Here is a 17,574-nt window from a genome sequence, read left to right on the forward strand (position 1 = left end):
TCAGCACCTGGCTAGAGATGTACAAGAATGTTCCGGAATGCTGCAGCGCGCTGCAAGCTTCAGACACGTCCATCGTCTGATTATCGACGGCCAGCCGCCACATGACGACGGCAGCAAGCTCGATCCTCAATACCAATGGCACCGGCCCAAGATTTCCGCTGCGGAGCGGGGTGATGACAATGGAACCTTAGACGGTTACTTGGACCACTCCCATCATTTTGATTTCATGCCTGACAAACTGCCTGCTGAAGCAGTTTACGAGACCAACGACGCCTGGAGGCCGCTGGCCAATCTGATCAAGCAATTGCCCGCACTGGCAGATCTGCTCTATGGATGTCCCAGCCAGTTCCCCCCTTGTCTTCTTGAGATCCTACATCAGCATCGGCCTCAGTGCAGGCTTCATATCAATACTTTTAAGTTTCGCAGCCTGAATGCTCCTGCGACAGACGCTTAGCTTCTCGCCGGGTTCATTACGATGCCTCCGGCTGTCTAGCTACAGCTCTATAACGAAGCAAGTTATTGAAGACTGGAGAGGGCACACTGACTTCTCTGTCTTGCGTATCCTCAAGCTTGAGACTGGCATCGAGGAGGATGCGCTGGACTGTTTAGCAACAAATTGTAGCTTCTCATCCCTTGTAACCTTGGTCCTAAACCTTGCAGCAAGGTATCCCCAGCGACGACGAACAAGCAATTATTTTGATATCACGAAGCGCTTCCTTCGCAGCTTACCGCATTTATCCACTCTCGAACTGGTGGGATGGCACCATGATCTCACCTTGGACTCCGTTCTTGACCATCATGGCTCTGGCTTGCGCAAGCTCTCGCTATGGCCTTCCAAAGGCGAACGCCTGACGCAGAAAGACATTGCACAGATTAGCGAGCATTGTCCATTGCTTGAAGACTTGGCACTGCGTCTCCGCCGCTCTAGAGGGGATGCCACCGAAGTTGCTACCTACAAAGCACTAGGTTCCTTACCAAGGTTACGACATTTGTCCTGACACTAGATGCAATCAGATTGTGCTGTACTTGGGGAAGATGACGAAGATGATGATGATGATGACGAAGGGTCTGAAACACCAAATGACCCGTCTTTTGATGAGTTCGACCAGCAGTACTTCAAGGTCCAGTTAGGTGGGTTCCGCTATGCTCGCAATGGTCATATCCGGGACGCATTCATCAACAGCGCACTAGACAAGACCCTCGCCTGTGCCATTTTTCGGACGATCTCCTTAGGTAAACCCGATGTCCTCATTGCCACTGGAGAGACTGAAAGTACGGGTCACTGGCGGAGGCAACTTTGGGGCCAACGACATGTTGTTAAGTCTTCAGGGCGTGTTTTGGAATCTCAGCCGTTCGTAGCTAGTTGAACGCAATCCACGAGACGATTGTTGCCATGAGCTAGTTGCAAGGGAGATCGAACAGCAAGAACGGGACAGGTGGTTTGGTAGACACCACACATTACTGGAATCCGATGTCGAGCTGATTTTCCGTCGAATCTGGCCCGCAAAGCAAAAGGAGGGTGGCGATTGGCGGGATGATTGGCATAGCTGGCCGCTTGCTACATCCGACACTTGATGCACAAGGCTTCGATATGTATCCGATTACAGGCACTGGACTCAATGAAACTTACCAGAGAAAGGCCGATGCAATCCATAGCACAGCGGTGGGCGTCTGTCGGATGGTTGTCGCATAGCCATCCATCTCCCAGATTGCCCACCACGCCCGACGCTTCTCACCACACTCCTTGAGCGCACTGTCTAAGTAAATAATGGATAGATCGAGGAGGATAGCCTCTCTAGATCCACAATGGATCACTGAGACGACTTCAAAAACCTGGGAAAAGATACGAAGTTGTAATCAGCGGACCTAGTTCGTGAAGGACCTTTGTTGTCCTCGCCGCTTTGATAAGTGTGCTCCTATTGCCGAGCATATTATTCGTCTATTTTAAAATCCTTTCCATTATCATCTTCTCATACTCGACCCGTGGCCTTTTTTTTTTCACGCAGGGACCGATAACAGTGAACATGCACGAGGTGATGCTGCAATTTTTCGAGCGTGTCAAATTCCACCGAACATGCTGGGTGGAGACAAGTAAAATCGCCTTGCAGTTCCTTAAGGTGACTTTGAATATGCTTATACCACTTGCAACTATTGAAGACGAACTGCTTCATGTGCTCAGTAGGCATAACTTAGGGTTGCTCATGCAGAAAGGGCAATAGCCTGGCTTGATCGGGACATTGCGAAACATCAATAGGTCACATCAGAACAATTCTTCCGGTTTGTTGAGATGATCCTGGCAGTGACTTTCCCACTCGAGACGGTTGTTAACCAATGGTCACAGTCAAAGCAGAGTTTGGCAACTTCATCTCTGCTAGTGTGGCGGAGTCAAGCCCTATAGCAGCGGCAAAGGTACAGCCACTGACAATGAGGATGGAACCTGGACATGTCAGCAGATTAGGGATTACTAGTTAGTAATAGGAAGATATACTCCTCAATCAGCTTTCCACATAAGCATTTTCTGTCTACAGGTTGGAGGCTGGAATGATAAGCAACTGAAAAATCTTGCGTGCAGAGAGCCTCTATTGCTTGGAGTGCTCTCCGTCCATCAGAACTGCACAGGCTAACTTTCTTAGGGAGGATCTTAGCCAGAATATCACGCTCTAGCATAATCCTCTGCCTTAACCCTTCAGCCCCTGTAGGATCCACTAGACAGATTTCAGCATGCAAATGCATGAAACGTGACATTTTAAGTAGCATACTTCTCTGAGTGTAGCAGACACATTTTCCGGGAAGCTGTATTTTCGCCTTAGAGCCAACCCAGCTTCGAAATCTCCGAGGAAGCCTTCAACGGTTGCAGTTGTAGGCTTATCTTCGATATGGCCCTTCATGCCTTGGGCGACAGACTCTAGGAACGCCTTGTATGTTCGGATATCTAGTGGGTAAAGTGCTTAAGGGTATAGCTTAAGAACCCTACAAGAAACAGAAAATGTGAATCAACTGCTTTCTTGATCTGCAGAAGGACTGCTGTACTAACTTATCAAAGATGAGAAGAGCACAATTATGCTGCGCTTCTATATGCGGGAGGATAGATCGTTTAATTTCTGAGTTATCGTGCTTGCGGAAGTCTACAATGTGGGTAAAACTAGATGTGGGATCCTATGTCTTCATCGTCCTTTTAGAAAAGGTAAAGAAAATAAGAAATATAGGTGCAGATTGTGATAGTGGCTGGGGATGCGTTGAAGTCTAGAGGACGGGAAACGAAGACAGCTGAAAGGAGATCAACAAAGAAAAGCCCGCTTTTCTCTGCGACCGATAGTTGGATTTTTAATCATCTTTCAGTTCGTCAAGTCTTTCCCGGCAATGAGATTGCGAAAATTTCTGCAAGTGTTCGGTGTTCAGGTGAAGAATAGTGAGGTGGTGAACAACCGCCCGAAGCTCTCCTGAACAGCGCCCGAACAGGCGGCAATGCGCCAACGCCACTGCGAGCAGAACCGGTGAGCACCACCATACTTATGCTGTTGCATGTAGCCTCTTCTTTTTATTTTGGTTTTATTTTTATATTTTTATTTACTTTTTTTGGCCTTTTTTTCTGTCATTTGCCTTGCGATTGTTCTTTCTGATCAGATCTTCTTTTCGTCCTGTGACCATTGTATGCAGTATGTTATTATTATTATTGTCTTTGGTTTAGTTTAGTTTTGTCAAGATACCTACCTAGATAGGAAGGAGTTCTTGTTCTAGTCTAATAAAAAAAAATAAAAAAAAGTACTGTAGTAGATCGATCGTCTTCATCGTCTAGACCTGTTGACATATATCTATAGGCTGTATCCTATAACTAGATCCTAAAGTCACTCGCTTACTTCGCTCGTTTCCTTCCCTTTATCTTATGTAGAGCTCTGGTATGGTTCTGATATAGTTCAAATGGGTCCTCGAGGTTCGCCCTGAATTAAAACCTATTCACCTATCTACATACCTGAAAACAGACAGTTCCCTGGACCAAAGGAAAGAGAAAGAAAAAGATAACCATCTGAGCAGGACACCTCCCATTTTTCGCCGTAAAAGAAAGAAGGACACCACACCAATCTGACTCCGACGAAGCAGAGGGAAGAGGCTGAATGAATCCGTAAGTATTGACAGTTATTACACCACATAACATAACATCATATAGGCATGAATAAAGGAAGAAACAGGGCTACCGCGTGATTAGTTATAGTGACTGCGTCGTGCTCTGTCGGCGATCGTCTCCCTGGCTGCTACTCCCATACCCGGTATCGTTGCTTTCTAAGCTGTGCCGGCGATTGCCCTTGTCCCTCGAATCCTCCGATTCCGCGGCACGACCAGCGTTCTTGCGATGCTTCCGCTCCGCTTTGATGATCCTCCGCAAACTGGACTTGACCGACTGTGCATGGTCGGCAACATCAAGCCCCACTTCTTTGCACACGGCAATACACTCCGCTTCCACGGTGTCGATGAGGTTGTTCGTAAACCCGTAGAATGCAGGGTTGTAGGCGTGCCGGGCCCAGTACATCAGATCTTCGGCCACACGGCCGTACTGCGGTGTCGGTTCGCCGATACTGTCAGAACAAGTGCGTTTGTGTGTTGCGCTCGGCTTGCGGTCTCGCTCGTCGTCCGCCCACGATACTGTCGACGCTGGGGTTGGACCGCCTGACGAGGGCGGCGACGACACGGGAGATGAAGACTCAGATGATGATGAAGAGGAGGCAGAAAGGAGATCACCATAGTTGGTGACGACATGTAGCAGGTGATATACAGCGGCAAACCCAACCAAGGTCAGCTCGACCGGGTCCAAAGGAAGCTGGTTGAACCAGGTAATAGCTTTGCGAACGGTCAAATAAGACGGCAAAGAATTGTCGTTGGTCGCTCGCGCTTTGATGATAGCGATAATCATCGCGCAGCGCACGGCTATCGCGATTTCCTCGCGCACAGAAACTGGGATGGACGAGTCGAGAAAATTCGAAGCCTGAGTCTGTTTATCCTTATCTTTCTTGGAGGGCAACGCAGCAAGAACCGCCCCAATATTTCGAATCCTATCCTCCTCGAAGAAGACAGCTTTCATGACCAGCGCACGGGTGTATGCAGCAGATGGCCGCGGAGCCACGTTCAGCGCAAGGTCGATCTTCGCCCGCAGGAGATCCCGAGTCTTCTCCGTTGAAGGGCCGTGCCCAACCTCGAAGGACCGGAGCAATGCACGCTGTAAAACATGACTGGACCACCATGCCGCGAGCGAATCCAAGCAAGATCGAATGGCCGGGTCCTCCACGACAACATCGAGAAGTGCTTCATCGTCGTCGGTTGCTTCTTGTGTGGGCCGATTCCAAGTGAGATTCGCGGCACGTTGGATGACCGAATCAATCATGACCTCGTCACATTCCCTCTCCACCAGAGCAGCAAGATGGCTGGGTAGAGAATCTGGATGGTCCTTGGGCAATGATCGATTCATCTTCCTCGCCAGACCCCACTGGTATGTCGCCAACAGCCGGGCAACATCGTTAGCAACCCGAAAGACGAACGAGCCTGGCTCGCCAAGTCTCCAGAGCAATATACGACAATGGAGAGCTTTCAACATCATTCTCTCCGGGCTTCGTGGCAGAGTGCCTGCGGCGAAAATCGTAAGAACCAACCGGGACTTGCTCACTTCGGCATCACCACCCGCCAGCTGAGCGTCAATGGCAATGTCCCAAGTCTTGACCCGACCTTTCTCATCTTCTTCGGTGATTCCAGTGATCCAGGAGTACAGTTTCCATCCCAAGACGCACCCCAGTGTGTACTCAATCCACCGGCAGGTGACTGCGAACCATTCGAGGAAGAACCGGTGACGTGGAACACCCACTCGTTGGATACTGGTCAGCCACGCCTGTCTCCTGAATGCAGATGGCGTCATCGCCGTTGCAGAAACGCAGGCTGTTTTCGGTGAACTGCGTTGGAACCCGGGTCGCGAGTTGAACAGATAGAGGAAGACGACGAAGGCACAGCCAACGACAACAACCGCAGTCAGAAGAAAGTGGAAGATAGCTCGAACCTGCCATGAATTCCAAGAACCCATATTCAGGTTTGCCTGCCAGGATCTGATATAAGCCAAAACCATGTCATTCCAAAAGCTTAAGGGGACTGCGAGCAGCCCCTTGTCGGTCGATTCCGTCTTCTTCTGAGTGCTGATACCTTCGACGATCATCAACCCGGCAAGAGTACCGAGCATAAACTTGTTGGTCAATCCCAGGCGTCGACCTCCGCCTCCATCACCTTCTGGTCCTCTCTTGGTGTTGCGGTCGTCTTGGATATAAGACTTTGCAAAGGCACCTTGCGTAGCTGCGGATGCCCGCATCTGCTTGATATAATCGGGGACTTTGAGCAATCCCTCCGGAGGGTGAAGCGTACTGGTCGGTTTCTGAACTGCCGACGCTTCTTCCACAGGAGAGAAAACACTTGGAGGGGAGCTTATACTGGAATCCAGAGTCCCCGTGTAGCTGCCAGGGGAGGAAGCCGAGACGGTGGCGCTCTGATCCATTGCTTTATCCAATTGTCGCAGCCTCTCCTTCAATTCCCTGTTTTCTTCTTCAAGACGCTTATTCCGCAATTCCAAGTGGCGGATGTACTCGGTGGCCTTGGAGAGGATGGACGCCTTGTTGAGCTTGTTTACCGACGGTGCGCCATCGGCATCGTCATCGGCAGGAGAGCCTCCACTGCCTTGCTTTGCCATCGCTCGCAGGCTGGGAACACTGTCTCTGAGTTCGGCGATCTTCTCATTCAGGTTGGCTCGATATCGCTTCTCGATCACGTTGTGAGATCGCTTCTTTGCCGGTAACTTCTTCGATTCTGGTGGCGAATCATCCTCCACTCCGGCGGAGCCGTCATCGTCGCTGGTCATCTTCCTTTTTCGGGTTTGCGGGCTGTTGGATTGAGGTGACAGGCTGATCGATGGGTTCTTGAAATCCCGTCCTTTCCAGTATGAGGACGAGGAGGAAGCGATGTGTCTCCTACCCTGGAGGATGGATGAATCCCAGTCACGACTTAGGTCTGGGAAAGAAGCAGGCGGTGAGATATCGGCTGAGAAATCCATGTTCTCGATGTTGGTTGATATAGGATCTGGGACCAGCCCGGAGTTCGAAGGATCGTGATTCGACTTGGTCTGAGAGGTTATGTCATCCCAGTCCCACCGCATCCATTGAGACCAGTCCTGCTCGAGATCATTTGCAGGGCCGCTGGTCAATGAAGGCTCGTCTGATCGGGTCGCAGATCCTCCCACGGGGGAGGACGGCGGTTCGAAACCGCCATCTACGACGGAAGAAGTTGTCATCCGAGTTGATCACAGGATATGACGGCACTTGAAAGTCGGAAACCCTCAGAAACAGTTAAAATATGATAATTGATCCAATTCAGTATGTTAGAACAACGGAAGAGGTAGGACAGGTTAAGGTCGGCGAAATCAAAAGATGTGCTTGTGCTGGACTATGACGATGATACTGGAGAGACTCCAGGCTGAAGTGAAGTGAAATGTATGAAGAATCTCCAGATCAAAGGACGAGATGCAGAACCATCAAAAGCCAAAGAACGCGGATGTCTCTGGCAGCTTCTTGTCTGATTGAATGATAGTAGGGTTAAAACGAGTGGTGGAGGGAAACAATTGATCCCAAGGGCCTTCAGGGGTCTTCAACCATCTTCAGAACAAGGGCATGAGGACCATATGGTAGTAGCAATCTGCTGGTGTCAACGATTTGTTGGGTTAGATGGTTGTTGAACCCATGCTCTAGGCATAGTATTTCCCCCCAGCGCAGGTTGATGTAAGCAGTCCGCGTTGATAGCTTTTAGTGAGGTACGCGCCTCGGAAACACGAAATGGGTTCCTCAGGGGTATTGACCAATGAAATTAACAGTCAGCCTCGATCTGAATCATAATCCGCTTCCCATAGCAGCAGGAGTCTGAAAACCTGGGGCTTGCAGGAAAAGAAGGGCAAGAGAGACATCGAAAAAGAGGCTTGTCACTGTCGTTCGCTACATCGATTGGGAAGGTGAAAATCGTATGATCGCGGGTTGTCTCCCTTCCGACTCCCCGGGACACCGCCTGCCTTGCCCATTATTTCCACCGTTTTGGTATTACCGCGGATCCCCCGCAGAGGAGAATCCTTTTGACAGACCAATGCACCGCCACGTTCTGTCACAATACCGTACCATACCCGATCGGCACCCGAATCAGGCAAGTGGCGTGGTCAGTCGCTTCAGCCTTCCGCACGTCGCAACTCCATCGTGGTCTTTCCTCCGCGTCTGCTCGCCTCAAGTACTTACCTTCATTCATATCATCTTCTTCCTTTGCCCTGTCTCTATTCAGATTCGAATCACTGTCTCTGAGCTTTCGACTTGCCAAAGTGATGTTGGCCCACATGGGAACGGAAGTATCAGTAGAGCAGTCCCGTACCGCGGTGTCGGATAATGTCTGCCGATTACGCGATTCCACACAGGGATCGTCACGCATTCACAACCTATCCCAAGTTCAGGAAATTCCTCGATGAGTCCTACAGTGCTTGGAAAGATGGGAATGGTCCTCAGTATATCGCTGCTGAGCTGATTAAGCCCCAGGTCATTGCTTCGCTGGACAAAAATTGGCGCGACCTTCCCGAGATGCGGCTTCATTACAATAAGAGCAATGAAAAGTTGATCGTTAAATTCGCAAGCAAGCGTCATGATCTCGTTGTTACGGAATTCCGAGAAATGTTCCTTGAACATTGTAGAAGTGTGGGCATAACACGTTCTGATATAAAGTCTATTGGGACTGGACGTGATGAGGGCACTGGCCGATCTAAGGAGCCTGATGACTGTTTCAAGCCTCGAAATACTAGAAGTGGGGGAGATGATAAAGCAACATTGGTCGTTGAGGCTGGCCTATCTGAGACGATGAATCAATTAAGAAGCGACGCTCATCATTGGCTGACCAAAACAAATGGAGAGGTTCATATCGTGGTTCTTATTCATATCAGATACGACCAAAGGATTCTTGAACTGGAACGGTGGGAGCGGCAGCCGAACCCCAGGCCAGTCCATGGACAGAATACTCACCGGCCCACGTGTATGCAATCTTTAACGCTTGCCATGCAGCCTGATGGTACTCCGACTCTTACTGGTGCACCCTTAGTTCTTCCAATCAATCTCATATTCGATGTCCTACCAGCACATGTCCCAACGACGGGACTGACGTTCAGTGTTCAGGAGCTGGAATTCTTTGTGAGCGAGTACTTCTCAATATCTCAGTAAAAAGCCGAATACGGTGAATAAGGATGACCGGCGTCACTGTCGGATCATGGATGGCTTCGATCCCGTCGCCGATCTGGATCGTGTGTTCTGGGACAAGGTGATTCGCCGTCACGGAACCCGCAGTGGATGTGGACGAAGACGTGGACTCGGCGTATGGCGACGAATCATCCTCGTACTCTATGTCGTTGACCCCGAGCGTACTGAAGCATGAATGGAAGCACGGGCGCCGCTATCACGGCTACGAATCTGGCAGCTATCAGTTCCCCAACAATGAGCCCGAGCAGGACCGGCTCGACATGATCCACCACGTATTCTTCCGGCTGCTCAACGACCGACTGTTCCTGGCCCCCATCAATCCGGATGACGGATTGCGGATCCTCGACATCGGAACAGCACGGGCATCTGGCCCATCCAGTTCGGCGATCTGTATCCGCAAGCGAGCGTCATCGGGGACAACGATCTCAGCCCAATCCAACCCCAGTGGGTGCCTCCTAACGTCAAGTTCATCGTCGACGACGTGGAACAGGACTGGTTGGAGCCGCAGCCTTATGATTATATCCACTGTCGGTACATGGCGGGTTCGATCCGCGACTGGCCCCGGCTGGTGCAGCAGTGCTATGACCACCTGAAGCCGGGCGGTTGGATCGAGTTTCAAGAGTCGGCCAACACGCTCTACTCGGAGGACGACTCATTCACGCCGGACAACAAGATGGTCGAGATGATGAACGGTCTTATGGACGCCTGTGATCAGATCAGCCGCACCATGGACCCCGCACTGTCGATCAAGGGCTGGGTCGAGGATGCCGGGTTCACGAAAGAGGTTCAAGTTGCCCATCGGTCCCTGGCCCAAGGACCCGCGACTGAAGGAGATTGGAACCCTCACGAGCATCAATTTTATCGAGGGGGTGGAAGCCTTCACGCTGGCGCTGTTCACGGAGGTTCTGGGATGGTCGAAGGAGGAGTTGCCGTCTATGCGGGGGTGCGGGTGGACGTGCAGCGGAAAGACGTCCATCCCCTGTTTGATTTTCTGGTTATCACCGCGCAGAAGCCAGAGTAGCAGTTTCAAGGTCTCGAGAGGGAGCAACGTTTGACGTAAATTCTATGCTGTGCAACAGCCCAACATCATAGTGTGGCTCCAGCGGATTGATCGTACGTATGTACATGTACATACGTGTCCTCTCCCACAATCCGAACGGACTCCATACGGTGATGCACGGAGATATATAACTGCGCTTATGAACAAACTAGTATTAATGGTCGTTTATTCATTTGTCTGAGAGCTTGAGGTACTCCGTATATGTACGTGAAATTCATCTATACGTATCTTCACGGGATCCTTGGCGCCCGAGCATCAGCGACTAAAGTTAAGGTCATGCGCGGCACTCGGATGTCAAGGGATCCGAGCCGACTGTTTACCCTCCGACATGCAATTTCATTGGGAAACGCCAGCATTGCTAGACCTCGACAAGGACGGAAATCTTCAATTGAGTCAAGTCGCTGAGAGTGACTGCGGGGCAAGAGTATCACCACCCGCTAAAATTAATTAGTTCAATTTGGCTTTGTCACTTGTCTACAGGGCTAGCTAGGTATCTCTCTGGTGAATATATATATCTAGTGCACCACATGCAGTCTTCATTATGGCCCGTATTTTTCACCTCCCAAGAATCCGTTCAAGCGACTGGCGCATTCGATTGATCGATCACTGGTCGTCAAGATGACAACGCCGGAGAAGTCACTGTCAGGAAAGACGGTCCTCGTCACCGGCGCAGGAGGAGGGCTGGGAAAAGTGATCGCGGCCAAATTCCTCGAAGCTGGGGCCAATGTGGTCATCTGCGACATCCACGAAGAGCGTCTGAAGGAGGCCTCTGCCGAACTGTCCGTCAAGGGCACCCTCAGGGCGGTCGCCGCAGATATCACGTCCGAAGAATCCATTCAGAACCTCTTCAGCGAAATCACCAAGGAGTTCAACCGGCTGGATATCCTGGTCAACAATGCCGGCATCATGGATCGCTTCGATCCCGTCGGCGATCTGGATCGTGCGCTGTGGGACAAGGTGATTGCCGTCAACCTGACCGCTCCGTATCTCCTGAGCAAAGAAGCTGTGCGTATCATGCTCGCTCAGCCGGAGCCCAAAGGGTCGATCCTCAACATCTCCTCCTTGGCCGGTCACTCTGGCGCGATGGCTGGTATGCAATTCTTCCTTTCACTCCGATGGGTTTCTTCTAACCTTTTGTGAATCGTAGGAGCTGCATACACTGCCAGCAAGCATGGTCTAGATGGCCTCACCAAACACACGGCTGCCTTTTACGGCAAGAAGGGCATCCGCTGCAACGCCCTGATGCTGGGTGGAATGAGGACGAATATCGTGGACGCGATGCGCGCTGGCGTCAACATGGAAGGCCTCCAGCTGATGGAGCGGTTGCGAGGGGCCCTCGACATGCGGATATTGGACTTGAATGACGTGGCTGAGCTGGCTGTATATGTCAGTTCAGCGGCATCTGCCAAGATCATCAACGGGGCGATCATCGCGGCTGATGATGGCTTCACTGGAGTAACGGGATGAAGGATAGCAAGAAAGTCTTCGATGTCATCTGATTTCCGTTCAAGTATACATTGTATGGTATCATGTCTGTCACTAAGCCGCAGATTGGATGATTGTTCCAGGATAAGACAGACGTATATCCAATGTCTATTTGGATACATCATCAAATCCGTACTAAGCATATTGATATGTCTCAGCCGAGCGGACCAACAATTCCTGCCGAGGTAAATTAGAAAAGCATAACAGACAATTTGCTGGCGCATAAGCCTGACAGCGTTGGATATTTAGAGATACCTCGGCAATAGGATTCTTGAATCCTGCTGACCAATCTGTATTCCCCTTTGGGAAGTACGAGAAAGCGGGGGATTGTCGGCCGAGACACCGATTTGTCATCTACCCAGGAGGAATCATTTTGCAGTAATAGAAGGGTGTAGTGAGAGTCTATGTAGTTGTCTGTAGTATTGACAATTATATACTTAGGTTGCAAAGAGTGACTTATTACCGCGGAATTACTGTCGTTCTCGACTTTCTCTGTTGACACAAGACGGGTCATAAGAGGGGTCATGCACCAGACGTTGTATAAGACAGGAATGTTGTCCTGGCACGCTCAAGTCCAATTTTCCAGATCACAGATAACTGCATTATCACTGTCCTGTTAGACCTATAAGAGTTATCAAACTCTTCGTGAGACCTGCAAACATGCCCCTCTACGACATCGAACACGTCGCCCCGCTCACAGAGACCCAACAAGAGCAACTGGCCATCGCACTGACGGATCTCCACGTCCAGCGATTCCACACCCCCCGCTTCTTCATAAATGTCCGCTACACCGACGTCAGCCACCAGGTCGTGTTCCGTGGCGGGATACGACGCAAATACAATCGCATCATTGTGAGGACTCGAGCGGGCAGCAATCGATCCGTCGAGACCTACAACGACCACTGCCGGGATATCGTCCGCGTGTGGGAGCGTATCGTCGGGGATGACAAAGATCCAGAACGCGGACTGAGGACGGTGTGGGTGATGGGGGTTCTAACGACGGCTTTGGAGGCGGGGATTGCGAGGCCAAAGGTCAGTCATGTCGCTGCTGGCCAGTTGAATAAATCAACTCGACGGTAATTTGGTTTGTATGCTGTCTAAACGTGAATGCTGACTGTCTGTACTTTTGTTCACAGACCGGAGAAGAGCAGGAATGGCTGCAGCTTCACATGCCTGAATTTCGCAAATTAGCAGAAGCTGGAGACGAGGATTTTATTGAGCTGGTGAGGGAAGTAGACGGTCTTTGAGGATCTCGGTCTTAATGTCTTGCTCGTAGTCAAGTAGCCTCTAAACGTGGTCAGCTATAGCAATGACATCACACATCCAAGATTATATATACGAGGCAAGTAGAGTGTCTATCCACCATCAGGGGTACAAGCTCAGTCTTTGAGTTCATAACTGCAAAAAAAAAATAAGAAACAAGAAACAAGCAATAAGACCTGGATGCATAAAAAAAAGGAATGAAAACATATACTGTGTTGACAACCAGAAAAGAAAAGCACTTTAGAAAGTAAAAAAGAAACGTCCTAGCATGTCTTGGTTTCGATCCAAGGACCTCCGGGTTATGAGCCCGGCGCTCCTCCACTGAGCTAACATGCTTTATTGGATGATAGACGACGAGCCTGAAAATTTTATAAAGGACATTTTGTGATACCAGGCCTTTTTCATCGCCTTGTGGGTTCTGAATCATACTTCCGTGGAACACCGTGGTTGATTGGTTAAGCGATTCGGAGCCTCAACGGGATCCCCGCTAGACTAGGCTAGGCAAAGCCTAAGCTCCGTAGCGTATCCAGTCACGCTGCCATCTCCCTGCTGTCGATGAGGCCTTCGGGGGGCACAAGGTGACATAGTGTCTATTCAGGGGATTGGAAATCACAATAATTATAGGAGATCTTGTAAATACAAATCCACTCTTTGATTCCGTGATTTGGGAGAAATTGCCGGTTTTTCCTGTCCGGCTTGGCTGGCGTGGGGCGCGAACCCCTCGTCGTAGAACTAATCCTCCGTACTGTAACTTGTCAAATCCAAGCGCCGCCGCCCGCTCATTTTTTGACCTCCACTGGACGTTTCCCACAAACACCACTTTTCGCTAGCTGATTTTACATCCCTTGAGTACACTATGGCGATTCAGTGAGTGATGCACTCTCGAACTCTTCCTCCCTAACCTGTTCTGACAATGCTTCTCCCAGCTATCTGATCCTGCTGTCGAGGCAGGGCAAAGTAGTATGTCGCCTCGTGGCCCACCCCCCTACCTGACTGCTTATGCTCACGCAAACCCTGCACAGCGCCTTGCCAAGTGGTTTTCCACTCTTTCGCCCAAGGAAAAAGCCAAGATCGTCAAAGATGTCTCACAACTGGTCCTCTCGCGGCGCACACGCATGTGCAACTTCCTTGAATACAAAGGTTCGATGCCTGCAAACAAGACAAGGTGTACACTGGGCTGACTGGTTTCGTCTCTGCAGATCAGAAGATCGTCTACCGTCGCTACGCGTCCCTCTTCTTCATTGCGGGCTGCTCTGCCACCGACAACGAGCTCATCACCCTAGAGATCGTGCATCGCTACGTCGAGCAGATGGACAAATACTACGGCAACGTGTGCGAGTTGGACATCATCTTCAACTTCCAGAAAGCATACTTCATCTTGGACGAGCTGTTACTCGCGGGGGAGATGCAGGAGAGTAGCAAGAAGAATGTGTTGAGGTGCATCAGCCAGCAGGACAGTCTGGAAGACATGGAGGTGAGTGACGACTCTTGACACGCACCCCTCGAGACCTTGATCTTCCCTCCACTTGTGGTGAATACCTGGCTGTATCCATCTGTTCCTTCCTCTACCTTCATCATTAGAATATATATCGTCCCCTTGTCTGGCATCTGGCACAGCTCAATTCCGCCGTCTCGACATCGAGCTAATTAATCTCGTCGTTCAGGTGGAGGAAGATACTGTGACCAAGATCATGTAACATCTAGGCAGCAGGTCTGCATCTGCGTTTGTTGTTCTTCAGTTTCGGGCGTGTTCTGCTGGCATTACGGCGTACATAGGTGTCATGATACTAGGGTTCTACTGCGTGAGATACTAATTGAGACCACTTTGGCTGCTTCAGGATACGGAACAACTCCTCCTCAACTTGAAAGCCACCGGGTTGCAGTGAATGCTGGAGCAGCGTGCCCTGGAGAATCCATCACTCCCTTCGTGTTTCACCTTTGCTTGCGTCCGGATTCGTCCATGTGAAGTAGGCGCGTGATATCACTGGCCGAGGCCCGGGTATCACGTGACAGCACCCGTTCGGCGGGCGCAACGTCTCACCTCCACCCTGTCGTCGTGTCACCCTCTTGTGGCTGATGCCGCATCACCTCATCGGCCTCCTCGTCACTCTCATCCATCCCTCCTTCCCTCTCCATCCTCCCATTCACCCCTGCTCGTCTTCACTGGGATTCTGTGACATGGCTCATTCCATCGCGGTTACTTCCTGCTAGACGTCCGTCGTCTGGCCCCGTCGATCGCATAAGCTTGTCCTTGCAGCCAGCCGGGAACACCTTATCGCCGGTCGTCGCGCTCAACGCAGGTGGTTCGGATCGCTCCTGACAAACTACAAGCACCACCTCACCTCGGTGAACAGTTGCCAGCCGCACTGCCTGTGGCATCGATCGAATCCGACTGTCTGCGAGGAAGTGATTTGACTCAGTTTTGCCTCCGTTTCTGCTCGCGCAGCACCAGCGCATCACTTCGGGATGAAGGTATTACACCCTAAACTAAACTTGATGGAAAGCGTGAGACTGATATGATGTTCAAATCGCAGTATCTTCCACTTCCTGAAATCGAAGAGGTGTCGAGTGCCCTCAACTTCGATACCGCTGATTGCCACGTTGTCGGAGGATGTGACCTGTATATCACCAAGGCCGCATCGGATGATCGCAAGCTGTACAACCGCATCGAGCAGTCGTTGGAATCGCAATACGAATCGCTCCTCCGTCTCTCAGCGTCGCTGTCCCCTCCCAACGCGTCGGATGCCGCGGTTTCGCTCAACCTGTCGCGGTCCAGCCCCTTTGGCCCTCTCAGCGAGCACTCGAGTCGTCGGACGTTTGCTTATCTTATCGCGACACTGAACGCGAGCCATCCCGACTACGACTTTAGCCATGTGCTGCGACCCACGGATTTCCGCCGCGAGCGGAACCTGAAGAAAGTGATGAATACCATCGACATGACTCTGTACAATCTTCGTCCAAATCTGCGTGGCGACGGCACTCCTCCGTCGCCGCACTCATACTCTGGTTCCTACAGTCCTGGTTGCTCTACTGTCTGGGGGCCTCGGATGTGGAGGATCATTGACGAGCAGATGTCTCTGAACGATTGCGCCATCTTCTCATACTCGCCCGAAGAGGGCATGCATGACGACGATGACGGGGCGATCTGGAGTCATAATTATTTCTTTTTCAACAAGACGCGGAAGCGCGTCTGCTATATCTATCTGCGCGGCATTCCGATCCTGAGCCACGCAGACCCCGACCCATTCGACGGACTGGGTACGCCGATGGGGAAGAGAACGTTCGATGACGGCTACCTCACGCCGGATGTGAGCGCCAAAAAGCGCGCTCGGTATTGGCTTGGGGATCGCGACGGACTCGACGAGGACGAAGAAGAGGCCAAGCCTTCGAAATCGCGCATGTCGGGGGGCAAGGGCGCGGTTCGCGCGATGAGCGAGGAGATTGCGGACACGATGGAGGTATAGCGAGAGTACTCTCTTATATCCGTCGTCTTTGCGCTTGAAATGATAGTCAAGTACTAATTTCGGGGACCTCTGCTTCTTTACGTCTTTTTTTCTTTCTTTCCTTTTTCGACATGCATATGATCCAGGCGTCTGGCCGCTGGGTGAGAGCAGTGGTCTGGGTCTGTTATATCTCTAATGATTTTTATTCTTATCTGTGACGTGCATTCAGAATGGTTCGGTGCTGATCGGTGTGGGCGGATGGTTGGGTGGCGTTGAGTTGCGTGGTTTTCTTTTTTTCGTGTATCTTATTGCAGTTGTCTGCTGGACACGTTATATTTTTTTTCTCCTTTCCTTGTCGCCTGTCCGCAGTGTAATTAGAGACGCGTTGGGTTTATTCGTAATGAGATTGATCTATACTTTAATGTGATGCACTTCACGTTCTCTGCACCTGGTGCTGTGCAAGACGACCAATATTACAAGAGCTGTGCTGTATACATACACAGCACGATGGAATTCAACTTTCATCACCAGTTTAGTCCAGTACTTAAGGTGCCATAACATCAAGTCATTATCGTCATATAATCAGGCTTGCATAACTCCATAGCTACCTACATGTACTACAAAGTTTAGGTAATGTACTGTGTACCTAGGTATGTACCTAGGCAGGCAACACATCCACCACCCATGGATACAATCATACAAAACATTAGGTAGACGACATGACATCGATCGACATCGATGACTCTACACATACGTATGAATTTCCTTCCACACCACCCACTTAGGTTAGGTACTTATTTATTCATTCCCCTTCCTTTTTTTCCTCTGAAACGAAAAAAACTGATTCAATGAACCTACCTATTATTTACAATGTCACATCCATCCCAGCATTTGCGTTTCATCTCTTTGTCTTCTTAAGCCTTCTTAAGAGAGACTTGGCCATAGATGGAGCGTCTAGTTACGGGTGGTAAATATAATTTTTTTTCCATCGTTCTTCGCACTGTCCTTATTAAAAAAAAAAGGAAAA

General features: G+C 50.4%; 10 protein-coding genes across 10 annotated transcripts; 6 read left to right on the plus strand and 4 right to left on the minus strand.

The window, feature by feature from the left end:
- Positions 1-37: 37 nt before the first annotated feature.
- On the plus strand, positions 38-1,367 carry VTN77DRAFT_1957 (uncharacterized protein; the record flags this gene model as incomplete). Its single annotated transcript, XM_069417745.1, has 3 exons — positions 38-390; positions 455-966; positions 1,036-1,367. The coding sequence occupies 3 exons, from the start codon at positions 38-40 to the stop codon at positions 1,365-1,367; spliced, it is 1,197 nt and encodes a 398-aa protein (XP_069279743.1).
- A 91-nt stretch (positions 1,368-1,458) lies between these two features.
- VTN77DRAFT_1958 (uncharacterized protein) lies at positions 1,459-1,930 on the minus strand (the record flags this gene model as incomplete). Its single annotated transcript, XM_069417746.1, has 3 exons — positions 1,459-1,558; positions 1,631-1,795; positions 1,848-1,930. 3 exons carry the CDS (start codon positions 1,928-1,930, stop codon positions 1,459-1,461), a joined length of 348 nt encoding a protein of 115 aa, XP_069279744.1.
- Positions 1,931-2,678: 748 nt separating this feature from the next.
- On the minus strand, positions 2,679-2,888 carry VTN77DRAFT_1959 (uncharacterized protein; the record flags this gene model as incomplete). The annotated part of the gene is made up of 2 exons (XM_069417747.1): positions 2,679-2,705; positions 2,760-2,888. The coding sequence occupies 2 exons, from the start codon at positions 2,886-2,888 to the stop codon at positions 2,679-2,681; spliced, it is 156 nt and encodes a 51-aa protein (XP_069279745.1).
- A 1,316-nt stretch (positions 2,889-4,204) lies between these two features.
- VTN77DRAFT_1960 (uncharacterized protein) lies at positions 4,205-7,312 on the minus strand (the record flags this gene model as incomplete). Its single annotated transcript, XM_069417749.1, has 1 exon — positions 4,205-7,312. The coding sequence occupies one exon, from the start codon at positions 7,310-7,312 to the stop codon at positions 4,205-4,207; it is 3,108 nt and encodes a 1,035-aa protein (XP_069279746.1).
- A 1,129-nt stretch (positions 7,313-8,441) lies between these two features.
- Positions 8,442-9,260, plus strand: VTN77DRAFT_1961 (uncharacterized protein; the record flags this gene model as incomplete). The annotated part of the gene is made up of 1 exon (XM_069417750.1): positions 8,442-9,260. The coding sequence occupies one exon, from the start codon at positions 8,442-8,444 to the stop codon at positions 9,258-9,260; it is 819 nt and encodes a 272-aa protein (XP_069279747.1).
- A 571-nt stretch (positions 9,261-9,831) lies between these two features.
- On the plus strand, positions 9,832-10,317 carry VTN77DRAFT_1962 (uncharacterized protein; the record flags this gene model as incomplete). Its single annotated transcript, XM_069417751.1, has 1 exon — positions 9,832-10,317. One exon carries the CDS (start codon positions 9,832-9,834, stop codon positions 10,315-10,317), a length of 486 nt encoding a protein of 161 aa, XP_069279748.1.
- Positions 10,318-10,974: 657 nt separating this feature from the next.
- VTN77DRAFT_1963 (uncharacterized protein) lies at positions 10,975-11,823 on the plus strand (the record flags this gene model as incomplete). The annotated part of the gene is made up of 2 exons (XM_069417752.1): positions 10,975-11,446; positions 11,504-11,823. The coding sequence occupies 2 exons, from the start codon at positions 10,975-10,977 to the stop codon at positions 11,821-11,823; spliced, it is 792 nt and encodes a 263-aa protein (XP_069279749.1).
- A 1,230-nt stretch (positions 11,824-13,053) lies between these two features.
- On the minus strand, positions 13,054-13,531 carry VTN77DRAFT_1964 (uncharacterized protein; the record flags this gene model as incomplete). The annotated part of the gene is made up of 2 exons (XM_069417753.1): positions 13,054-13,128; positions 13,181-13,531. The coding sequence occupies 2 exons, from the start codon at positions 13,529-13,531 to the stop codon at positions 13,054-13,056; spliced, it is 426 nt and encodes a 141-aa protein (XP_069279750.1).
- A 429-nt stretch (positions 13,532-13,960) lies between these two features.
- On the plus strand, positions 13,961-14,801 carry VTN77DRAFT_1965 (uncharacterized protein; the record flags this gene model as incomplete). Its single annotated transcript, XM_069417754.1, has 5 exons — positions 13,961-13,971; positions 14,031-14,064; positions 14,127-14,244; positions 14,304-14,578; positions 14,769-14,801. 5 exons carry the CDS (start codon positions 13,961-13,963, stop codon positions 14,799-14,801), a joined length of 471 nt encoding a protein of 156 aa, XP_069279751.1.
- A 769-nt stretch (positions 14,802-15,570) lies between these two features.
- VTN77DRAFT_1966 (uncharacterized protein) lies at positions 15,571-16,568 on the plus strand (the record flags this gene model as incomplete). The annotated part of the gene is made up of 2 exons (XM_069417755.1): positions 15,571-15,576; positions 15,639-16,568. 2 exons carry the CDS (start codon positions 15,571-15,573, stop codon positions 16,566-16,568), a joined length of 936 nt encoding a protein of 311 aa, XP_069279752.1.
- Between the last annotated feature and the right edge of the window lie 1,006 nt (positions 16,569-17,574).

This window comes from Rasamsonia byssochlamydoides, assembly GCF_041956645.1.
Source record: "Rasamsonia byssochlamydoides strain NRRL 3658 unplaced genomic scaffold VTN77scaffold_15, whole genome shotgun sequence".
NCBI lineage: Eukaryota > Fungi > Ascomycota > Eurotiomycetes > Eurotiales > Trichocomaceae > Rasamsonia > Rasamsonia byssochlamydoides.